Source organism: Amaranthus tricolor, chromosome 13 (genome assembly GCF_026212465.1).
Source record: "Amaranthus tricolor cultivar Red isolate AtriRed21 chromosome 13, ASM2621246v1, whole genome shotgun sequence".
NCBI lineage: Eukaryota > Viridiplantae > Streptophyta > Magnoliopsida > Caryophyllales > Amaranthaceae > Amaranthus > Amaranthus tricolor.
The window spans coordinates 16,505,288-16,516,899 of NC_080059.1; the positions used below are offsets into that span (position 1 = coordinate 16,505,288).

The 11,612-nt window shown below is 40.8% G+C and overlaps 2 protein-coding genes across 2 annotated transcripts; both read right to left on the reverse strand.

The window, feature by feature from the left end:
* Nucleotides 1-2,772: 2,772 nt before the first annotated feature.
* Nucleotides 2,773-8,316, reverse strand: LOC130798868 (uncharacterized). The gene is made up of 2 exons (XM_057661965.1): nt 7,229-8,316; nt 2,773-3,352 (listed from the first exon to the last, which is right to left on the reverse strand). The coding sequence occupies exons 1-2, from the start codon at nt 8,314-8,316 to the stop codon at nt 2,773-2,775; spliced, it is 1,668 nt and encodes a 555-aa protein (XP_057517948.1).
* A 1,635-nt stretch (nt 8,317-9,951) lies between these two features.
* LOC130798869 (uncharacterized) lies at nt 9,952-11,382 on the reverse strand. Its single transcript, XM_057661967.1, has one exon. It carries the CDS (start codon nt 11,380-11,382, stop codon nt 9,952-9,954), a length of 1,431 nt encoding a protein of 476 aa, XP_057517950.1.
* Between the last annotated feature and the right edge of the window lie 230 nt (nt 11,383-11,612).

Here is an 11,612-nt window from a genome sequence, read left to right on the forward strand (position 1 = left end):
TTCTGGTCTGTGATGACTAACATTATGCAGATTTGATTGCTTTTTATGGTGCTTACTTTCATTATTGTTTCTTGCTTTCATCACTGACAAATCTATATGGTTTGTGCTAAGGTTTGATAACCCCAAATTCTTTTTGATTGATGACAAAAGGGGGAAGAGAATGCACAAACTTAAGAAGAGCTGTGAATACACAGTACATATCTTGATTGATTTATATTTCTTTTTATGGAAGTTAATGTGCTGTGTTTATGATAGCTTAGAATCTGATCATCTGTATTGATATTAAGTTTTTATGGATATTTTGTTAATTGTTTTGATTAATTGTTTTAAAGTTGTTTCTTTGTTTCTCTTGAAAATAGTTAATAATTTATGTTTTAGTCTATTTTATTTTAGTTTAATTATTTTTGAAATTTTTGAAACATATTTGATATTATGTTTTTTTATAGAGTAAGTTGGTTTATGTATGCTTGGTAAATTATATTGTAACAAGCTGATTTACTAAGTTATTTAGAGTTGCTTTAATCTCTAGTATGCTCTAAGAAATTTGTTTTACTCTAGTATACTTAAGTTTGTTTATAAAGTTTGTCATCATCAAAAGGGGGAATTTGTTGGCTCTTAAGGTTTTGATGATGACTTCACTTTTAAAGTAAACAAACATATTTTAGAGATTGTTTTGTAGGTATATATCAGATTTTGTTGAAGTCGTTGATGAAGCCTAGGACTTGATTCGTGGAGGTTGTACATGTCTTAAAAATCCAAGAAGTTAGATAAGTGTTATAATTTTGAAAGTAGATGTACAGTCTACTGTTCCCAAAATGAACAATCTAACAGAAGTTGAAGCTGGAGACAGTACGCTGTTCCTACGTAGTAGGTCTGGAGAAAAACATTGACTGGAAAATTGCAATTATTTTATTATTCTGTTTTTAGTTGATGTAAACGGTTAAAACTTAAATTAGTTGCTTTAATTAATTAGTAAGTTAATTGGCTAAACTATTTTTAGATTATCTAAAAATAGCCTAAAGACTTATTCTTTCTTTAGATGAGATCTCATATTATTTAGGATCTTGTGTTTTTAATTCCTATGCTATTTTTAGCATGAGGAACCGTTTTCCTCTTTGAGCAAATAACAGCCAGACATTTATTTCTTGGCAATTCCACTATCTTTTTCTTTTGAGAACGTGGAGGATAGTGGGAGGTGTGTCTAAGGTAACTGCTGGCTGTTCCCACTATAAATAGGAGGAACTTTGCTCAAACCGTGGGGATCCAAGTGTGTCCATTAAAGGGAGATCATTTAAAAAAAATATTTTCTGTTTTTAAATGCCAATTAATTTATTATATTTTTCTTAAGTAATTATTTTAATTTTTATTCTCTTGAGAATGTGCCTTGTAAGGGTTATTGAGTGATTTGTTGTAATTAGACTTATGAGAAATCTAAGGGAATAGAGAAGAGAAGCGTAAGAAGTAAAAGAGAAAGAGAAAGTAGAGAAAGAGAATTAGGCCTAGAGAAGAGAAGCTTCAAGTGAAGCAAACTGTTTTATGTAATTGTATTTGATTGCCTAAAACATAGTGAGAATTTTGAAATCCCGGGGGGTCGTGGTTTTCCTTCTTATTAGGCCAAGAAGGTTTCCACGTAAAATCTTTGTCTCCTTTTATCTTTTGCATTTAGAGTTTAAGCTCTATTTTGTTTGTTAAAATTCCGCAAATTAGAGTAAAAACGTAGTAAAGCTTGATACACAACAATTCACTCCCCCTCTTGTTGCATTCGACCATCTCTGTGTATTTCAACAATTCGTATGATCAATGATTATTCCTGATTTCAATGTGTTGCGCTGTATTTGGAGTATTTCCAGTTCTATTTCACAGGCCGCGGCTCCTTTCGACTAACAAGCTGGGATTGATTTGGTCACTTTTTACTTAGAACAATGCCGATCTTGGGACCCCATTCTAACTCATCGATGTCACGGCCGGGTGAAATTTACTTAGAATAATTTTGATAATTTCGATCTTGGGATCCCATTCTAAGGGTCCGACTTATCGATGTCACGGCCGGGTGACTTTGAAGATTTACTTAAACTAATTCTGAACTTAGGACCCCATTCTAAGGGTCCGACTTATCGACTTCGCGAACAGGAGACATCAAGCAAAATTTTACTTGAATAAATGTGATTTTGGGACCCTATTCTATGGGTCCGACTTATGGATGTTACTGATACTTACCTGAATACCAGAGAACATTGTTTTTAACTTAAATTAATTTTGTTTTTTGGACCCCCGTTTAGGGGTCCGACTTATCGATGTTACATGAATGCCAGGGATTTTTACTTGGAATAATTTCTGATATTTGACTCCTCTTTTTGGGTCCGACTTGTGGATGTCACTGATTCGTGGTGAGTTAGAATAAAATTTGAATATGGGACCCCTATCAGGGGGTCCGACTTATCGACATAACTGAATTTAATAAGGTTTGTAATATTACTTAGAGGAAGTAGAATATAACTGAATACTTGTCGGAGCCGGATAATTCTGAAAAATGAAATGAAATTTCTGATATATTGATAAATGTAATGACAACGCAACTACTGATATGCTGCGGGATGAAACTACTGATTCTAATGAAATTAATGATCATTGACGGGCCTCTTGCGAATCTCATTAAATGAAGTACTTTTTTAAGTGATCTCCATTCCATGGGCGGGGTAACTTCTTTCCTTTCATGTCTTCCAGTTCGAATGTTCCAGGTTTGATGACACGGACGATTTTGAACGGGCCATCCTAGTTGGCTCCGATTTTCCCTTTATCTACGATTTTCCCATCTACGATTTTCCCCGTGGCCTCCACTTTACATAGGACGAAGTCGCCAATTTGAACGTGTTTAGTTTTGACGAGTCGGTTGAAGCTGCGAATCATCTTCTGTTTTTGGGCCACGAATCTTAACAATGCATTCCCCCGTGTTTCTGGAAGCAGATCTAAGTTCTCCCTTTTCCCTTGTTCATTTTCGTCGTGTGAGTAGTAGGTAATCCTTGTGGAGGGTATGCCTATCTTTACTGGAAGCACGGCTTCAGACCCATATACCAGAGAGAATGGGGTATGCCCTGTTGCTTCTTTGACGGTTGTTCGGCTTGCCCATAGGATACCGAGTAGTTCTTCGTCCCAAGTACCTTTAACCCCCTCTATTTTCTTTTTGATGCCGTTTAGGATCTTCTTGTTTGTTGATTCAACTTGCCCATTTGTTTGTGGCCGAGATACGGTACTGAATCGGATTTGAATGCCAAATCTGTCATAGTATTGTATTGTGTTCTTGCTGACAAATTGTCTTCCATTGTCGGTAATGATCACACGAGGAATGCCGTATCTTGTGATGATATTTCGCTATATGAATTGACAGACTTGTTTGTCCGTGATGGAGCTGAGGGGCTCTGCTTCCACGTACTTGGTGAAATAATCAATGGCTACTATAATGAATTTGTGGTTCCCCTTTGCAGGTGGGAAGGGGCTTAGGAGATCCATACCTAGGCATGGCCACAGTCCGGGTTGGTCCGGTTCCGTTCCGGTTCCATCCGGTTCCGGTTCCACCCGGTTCCGGTTTCATTTGGAACCTGTCGCGACCGGTTCCGGTTCCGGGCGGTTCCAAACGGTTCCTTGGCGGTTCATGAGGCGGTTCCGGCAGTTCCAACTCACGGGACGGGCGGGTCGGACCATCGGTTCCATTTTTATTTTTTCTTTAAATATTTATATAATAAAAATACTATAATATTGCGGACGTACCTTTGATGATTACTTGATTATTAGCGAAATTCATTGCTTGTCAAGTTGTCATCGTTATTAAAATATATACTAAAAAGAATGAAAAAATAAATTAATAAAAAACGAATCAATGATAATGTCGATAAAGATGATTAATAAAAAAAGAGGGAGAAAATGGACTTGAACCTAGTACCCAAAGGAATACTAAGCTGCCTACGTATCCCGAAGGAATCAAAGCCCACGTAGTTCTTTGTCATATCTTTTATTTATAGTTGTTGAATGTTGATTTATCGTTGTCTGATTGATCCTATTCGTCTTCGCCATCATCATCTGGTGGGTTAGATGCTTCCGCTGACTCCCCTCCTGACGATGATGCAGATGTATCCATCATCATCCATGGATCATCATCGTCGTCTTGATCATCATCATTCCTTAGTCCTTGTGTTCGAATCTCCGCTTGATCCCAATCTTTCTTGCAAACACATATTTGAATACTATGTGGAGCAAGACGAGATCTCTTTTCGTCCAAAACTCTTCTACCTGCACTAAAAGCAGACTCTGACGCAATTTTTGACGCGGGAATTGCAAGGATATCCTTTGCAATTCTCGATAAAATGGGAAATTTTACAGATTTTTCTTTCCACCATTCTAAAATGTTATAGCTACCTTGGTCTATTTCAAAGTGGTGTTTAAGATAACTATCTAATTCTAAATATGAGGTGGAGGAAGAAGAAGATGATCCTACAAAACTATCATCTTGACTCATTATATTAGCTATTACCGAATTATAATAAGAGGGACGTGCCGAAACGCTAGCACGCCTAGACGTATCGCGTTTTGGGTTATATACACTAGCGTAATAATCATAGAGTTCTGCTAATATTTTTTACATGTTTCTACATAATTATGTACATTAGTAGGCGGGCGATCTAACGATTGGTAGTAAAATCCTATTACTTTAGTAAGGACCTCAGTTTTAAAACATGGGTCTAAGATGGTTGCAATTCCATAAATATAAGGAAAATCGGTAAAATATGCCTTCCATTTTTCCATCATATCTGCAAGAATCGGCTTCAAATATGGGTTAGTATCATCATGCGTATGTTTAAGGAGATGATGAAAAATAGTAATACACTCACTTATTACTAAGTGAACGTTCGGTTCATAAACATATGAAAAAATCTTAGTTGCGTGGTCATACGCTTCTAATATATTATGTACACCTATAGCTAATTCTCAAGTGTCATCAGCTATATAGCTATCTGTACACTCACTATACAGTTGTGTTATAACTGGACGATAAGCAATCGCCTTTCTTAATAAACCGTTGGTTGAGCCCCAACGTGTAAGAGTATCTAATGACCAATACACTTTTTTAAGTTGATATTGGTCACATAATTGTTTATATCGTCTCTTTATCTTTCCAATCCTAAGCCACTTCACTATATCTCTAATTGGTTCTAATAAATCGCTTAATTCTTTTATACCTGCTTGGCAAGATAAGTTAACTATATGCGCACAACAACGTATGTGTAATAAGCTACCCCCAAGGATAAAACTAAAAGCAGGTTCGTTATACAAAAGTTCTATACATTTAATGTTCGCGGTTGCATTATCAGTTGAACAACAAAATATCTTATCTAATAAGTTCCATTCTCTACATATCTCTACTAATCTATATTTTATGTTTTCACCGGTATGTCTTTCTGGTATTGTCTCAAAAGCAATTATTCTTTTTTGAATAATCCAATTTTGATCTATCCAATGTGCTGTTACACACATATAAGATTCTAAATGTGGGGGAGCAGACCAAATGTCAGTTGTTATGCTAACCCTACCATTAAAAGATTTAAACATTTCAACTAATTCATAGCGCATTGATTCATATAATTTAATTGTGCGTCTTTTAAGAGTGCTCCTAGGGATTGCTCTATATTGTGGTTGCAAAGTTTTTCTAGTGAAACGCTCGTGTGCCCTACTTTCACCGTGGTTAAAAGGCAATTCATCACAAATTACATACCTAGAAAATTCATCAATCATATCATTACGATTATATCTAAAAGGCATACCTGTGCTGAGAATGTCCCACTGTGTCTGTCGGCTTCCACTTGTGGTCCCGCTGCCGCTTGCTGCATGAGTTTCTTTTGTGATTCCATGCTTCTTTGCCAAATGTTTGTTAAAAGATCCCGTACCACCACCTAACACGTATTCACAAAACACAATAAATAAATTTTTATAAAATATGAATATATAATGTATGTATAAAAAACTTTAAAAGTATTTACCTCTGGCGAAACTGTATGAAACTAAGGGCTTTACTCCTTGACTTTCACAAATTTGACAAGTGCATAAGAAAATATCTGGATTCTCGGTTGGTTCTTTTGTGAAATACGACCACACATGTGAAACAGCTCTACCACTAGAAGGTGGCATTGCCGGAAAAGGTTGTCTTACTGGTTCATCTTCATCTAAATAAATAATTTAAAATTATAAAACTATAATTAAATAAATAATTAATTTAAAATTTAATTAATTTGAAGAATAAAATTATAAAACTAACCGATAGTTTGGAAATTGACTCGTTTACCACGAGCTTGTCTTTGTTGTTGTTGTTCTCCTTGTTCTTCATGTGATCTTGTTGATGACTGTCGAGATATATGTATCCCAATAGGGGTCGTTGGTTCCTCTTCTTGTTCTTCTTCTTGTATTTCTCTTTCCACTTCTTCTGCATAATTTTGTAATTCTGGGTCGTACCCTTCTGCATAATTTGATTCATAATTATAATTACTAATGGAAGGTGTTGTTGATATCGACATAGTGAAAGTGGCCTTTCTTTTGGAGGAGCTGGAACCTCCCAATGATTTTGCCACTTTAGTAACTTTTTTTGAGGCTTTTTTCAAAAATGAAGACATAATTGATAATATTGAAATAATAATAGAATTAAGAAATAAATAATTAATTAATAGACTAATTATGTAATTAACTAAATTAAGAAATAATTAAAATACTAATTATGTAATTAAGAGAATAATTGCGTAATTAAAGAATTAAGTAGAGAGAGTAGGAGAAGAGATGAGTTGTGAATGAAAATGATTGAAAGTGGTGGGTATTTATAGAAAAATTCCAACGGCTATAAACGGCTAGTTTCCAACGGATCTTTTCACGGTTCCATGGAACCGTTGGGCCGGTTCACCCGGACCGGTCTCGGTTTCGGTTCCATGGAACCGCTGGACCGGTTCAACCAGACTGGTCCCGGTTCCGGTTCCGTGGAACCGTTGGACCGGTTCACCCGGACCGGTTCCGGTTCCAAACCGCGATTTTTAAGTCCAGTTCATGAAGTTTTCTTCCGGCGGTTTCACGGTTTCGCGGTTCGGGGCGGTTCGGAACCTGTCGCAAACGGTTCCGGTTCCAAGCGGTTCGGGACCGGTTCGGTTCCGGGTAACCCGCCCCATGGCCATGGCTATCCATACCCCATTTATCGAACGGCAAGACGGCTTGCATGACGGACAGGTAGTTAGAGGGTTTCCTTTTTATCTTTGAGTGGTATTGGCATTCGGGACATCGCTTGACCAAGGCTTTCGCGTCTTTCCTGAGAGAGGGCCAATAATATCCGCTTATGAGGACTTTGCCAATGACAGTTCGTACTCCTTGATGTATGCTGCATCCGCCTTCATGTATTTCGCAAAGGATGTAGTTTCTTTCTTCAGGAGAAACACATTTTAAAAGGGGATGGGTATATGATTTTTTATAGAGCGTGCCTTCGTGGAGCTCGAACCATCTGGCCTTCTTTTGAAGCACTTTGGCCTGATTCTTGTCCTGGGGGAGCGTCTGATTTTGCAAAAATTTGATGTATGGGTCCGTCCACATTTCTAATCTATCAATGGTGTTAACCATGAGGTTGATACTGGGGTTTGGAAGAACTTCACAGATAATATCGTGAGCCGCGGATGTTTCAGCTGAGCTGGCGAGTTTTGCCAAGGAATCGGCCTGTGCGTTTTGAGATCTTGGAATGTGGATCAATGTGAATTTGTCGAATTTCTTGACAAATTCTCTTACTTCTTGTAAGTACATCTTCATACTGTCATCTTTGGCTTCGAATTCCCCATTCACTTGTCCGACTATTAGTTGGGAATCAGAGAAAGTGGATAATATTTTAGTCCCTGCCTCATAGTAGATTTTGAGCCCCATGAGTAGGGCTTCGTATTCTGCTTCATTGTTAGAGGCCGCGAACTCGAATTTGACCGCTCTTTCCATACGGACCCCGGCAGAAGACATGATCAGCAGCCCAGCTCCGCTTGCTGATTGTGTCGAGGATCCATCTACATACAACTTCCATTCTTGATTAGGTTCAGGCTGTTGGGGGATAGTGCTTTCGGCAATGAAGTCAGCCAAGGCTTGTGCTTTGATCGCTGTTCGTGGTTCGTATTCGATGCCGAAATATACAAGTTGATTAGCCCAATCAGTGACACGGCTTGATTTGTTTTTTCCTTCCAGAATCTTTTTCACAGGTTGGCTGGATCTGACGATGATCTGGTGGGATTGGAAGTATGGTTTCAGTTTCCTGATCGCCATCACGATTGCAAATAAGACCTTTTCTACTTCGCTGTAGTTTCCCTCAGATCCTCAAAAGGCGTGACTCACATAGTATACGGGGAATTGATTCTTTTCTCTTTCGGCGATCAGTACTCTCGACAGGGAGTATTCGGAGATCGAGACGTATAAGACCAGCTTTTCCCCGCTGAATGGCGAAACCAGTTTCGGCAAAGATGATAAGTGCTCTTTCAACTGCTGGAAGGATTCCTCGGCTTCTCTTGTCCGTTCGAACTTGTTTTGTTTGAGAGTTTTGAAGAAGGGCGAACATCTGTCCGCGGACTTTGATAGAAACTTTCCCAAGGCAGCTATGCATCCTGTTAGTTTTGAACTTCTTTTACGGATCCCGGGGACTTCATGTCCTGGATTGCCTGTATCTTGTCAAGGTTGGCTTCTATTCCTCTTTCGTCAACAAGGAAACCAAGGCATTTCCCACCGGTGACTCCGAACACGCACTTTTCAGGGTTGAGTCTCATTTGATGTTTTCGGAGGGTGTTGAACGTCTCGCGTAAGTCCGCGGCATGTTGGGACGCCTGCTTGATTTTTGTGATCATATCGTCCACGTATACCTCCAAGTTTCGGCCCATCTGAGATTGGAAGACCTTATTGACCATTCTCTGGTAACTAGCTCCAGCATTTTTTAGCCCGAAGGGCATAACTTTGTAGCAGTATACCCCGACATTCGTAATGAAGGCCGTATGTGGCCGGTCTTCTGTGGCCAAGGGAATCTGATGGTAGCCGGCGTTAGCATCCATGAAACTCAGTAGAGCGTGGCCTGCCGTGGAATCTACCAAACGATCTATTTTGGGAAGAGGATAATCGTCCTTGGGGCAGGCTTTGTTCAGATCTGTGAAGTCAACACACATCCTCCACTTGCCATTTGATTTTTTCACGAGGACGACGTTTGAGAGCCAATCGGAGTATTTGCATTCTTTGATGAATCCAGCTCTAAGCAATTTCTCCACTTCTTCTGGGGCGGCTTCTATCCGCTCCCTTCCTTGATGTTGCAGCTTTTGCTTCACGGGTTTGTAGCCTGGTTTTATATCAAGTTTGAGGCACATGACACTCGTAGGGATGCCAGGCATTTCTTCCGTGGATAAAGCAAAGACATCGCGGAACTCAGTGAGGGTGGCCATGATATCTTGTTTGACCAGGCCAGGGAGGTCTTTCCCTATTTTGATGCGTTTTCCTTCGAATATGTCCACCTCTTCATATCGTTCTACGGGGCGAGGCCTTTCGTGCGTGTTAGGGTTTTCTAGATACACGCTCATGACAGTAGGGGACTCTTCTTCCCTTTCCCTTTTGGAGGGGGCTATGGAAGCTCCTCGTTTTAAGGTGTTAATGAGGCATTGGCGTGCCGTCACCTGATCCCCTTTGAGGATACCCACTTGTCCATCGTCCCGCTCGAGTTGTAGCAAGAGTTGATGAGGGAAGATTGCGGCCTTGATTTTGTTGATGAGCGGAAGCCCCATGATAGCGTTGTAGGGAAAGGTGAGGTCCACCACCGTGAATCGTATGGGCACGGTTCTGCTTTCACTTCTTTCTCCCACCCGCACGGGGAGAATGATCGTGCCTAGTGGAATGACCTGACTTCCCCCAAACCCGATCAGCGGTTTGTCAAGGGGTTGGAAGTACTTTTCTTCGAACTTCATTTTTTCTCAGGCACTCCATTGTTATGAGATCAGCCGTGCTCCCGGTATCTACGAGTACCCTCTTGACTTTCATTTGCCCAATTTTGAGGGTGACCACCAGAGGGTCACTATGAGGTTGTTGCAGCGTTTGGGAGGTCGTGGCATCGAACCTCATGATCGGTCCACTAGACGAGGCTTTTGAGGGCCCTTTTAGCAGAGTGTGGACACTATTTCTTTCGGCGCGGATGGTAGAATATTCTTCAGTGTATCCTCCGAAAATCATGTTGATAGTTCCTTGAGTGTTGGAACTTTCGCACCTAGCCTCATCCCTTTTTGGGGATCTGCGTCTTTGATTCCACGACCTCCTTTCTGCTTCTCTTCCAGCATTATGGTCCTTCCGGTTGATGACCTTGGACAACTTCCCCTCATTGGCTAATTGATGTAGGATACGTTCGAGTTCGCGGCATTGGGCCAAAGTGTGGCCGTGCTCTTTGTGGTAATCACACCACAGATTATAATTGCGTCTATCAGAGGGGGTGGCAGTAGGAGGTGGAGTTGGCAATTGATCCCTGATGGCGAAGAATATGTCCTTCCTGTTCCGGTTGAACAGCGGATCGTTGCCTCCATCTAACAGATTCCGCGTCCTGGGCTCCCTTTCAGTGACATATACGTGTCTAGATCGTGGGGGCCCCATATCTGACGGAGGTTCCAGACGACGTGGCAAGTAGTTTCTTTCCCTCCTTGACGAATGTTCCTCTCTGCTTCTTGAGGAATGATTGGCAGTGAGATCCTTCTTATCCGACCTTCGTTTCTTAGGATCATGTGCCTGGCATATTTCGGAAGCTGTGACATAGCTTTGGCATTGCTTCATGGCCTCCGCGTATGTCTTTACTTGGCTCTCGACCAGCTGGAACTTCAGCCGTTGAGCCTTTATTCTATTGAGCAGGGCGTTTAATGCAACCGACTCTTCCAAATCAGTTACTTCCAGTACCGCCTCATAGAACTTTTTCAAGTAGGATGATATGGATTCTCCTTCCAATTGTGTGATGCTGAGTAAATGGAAGTTTGATTTTTCCTGTCTTCTGGATGCTATAAAATGACCCAGGTATTTGCCTTCCAGTTGGGCAAAGTTGTGGATACTTCCCCCTGGAAGGGAGGTATACCACGTCAGAGTTACCCCTGTAAGGGTAGTTGGAAAGAACTTGCACCACAATGATGGGTTAGTGTTATACAGCAACATCAGGTTTTTGTAGGCCATTAGGTGTTCCTCTGGGCAGGACGTTCCATCGAAGGCCGTCATGTTTGGGATCTTTATTTTCCCAGGATTGGGGGTACTCAATATCTCCGGAGCCAATGGAGAGATTATAGGTGTGAGATCTTCGTGAAGGCTACTCCTGCCGTCCTCTATCCGCGGCATGGTGACGGGACTGAGGGGACGGCTAGATCCCGCGAGTTGTGCCTTTTTTCTCTCTTCCCTCCTCTTATCCACTAGCGATTGGACGCTTTCGGATGCCTTTTGCTTTTTGCTTTCCAGGTAGGTATGGGCATCTCGAGAGGTGGTCATAGATTCATCATCTCGGTGATCAATCCTGCTAAGACTCGGGCGGGTCCTGGATCTCTCCCGCCTCTTCTTGTTGCGCCTGCTGG

What these genes read in the sequence shown, in the direction of transcription:
- LOC130798868 (XM_057661965.1), bottom strand. Translation starts at nt 8,316, where the DNA reads ATGGCGATCAGGAAACTGAAACCATACTTCCAATCCCACCAGATCATC. An exon ending in GTCATGCAAGCCGTCTTGCC is followed by an intron (nt 3,353 to 7,228) that starts GTTCGATAAATG and finishes TATCATCACAAG; the next exon opens with ATACGGCATTCCTCGTGTGA.
- LOC130798869 (XM_057661967.1), bottom strand. Translation starts at nt 11,382, where the DNA reads ATGCCGCGGATAGAGGACGGCAGGAGTAGCCTTCACGAAGATCTCACA.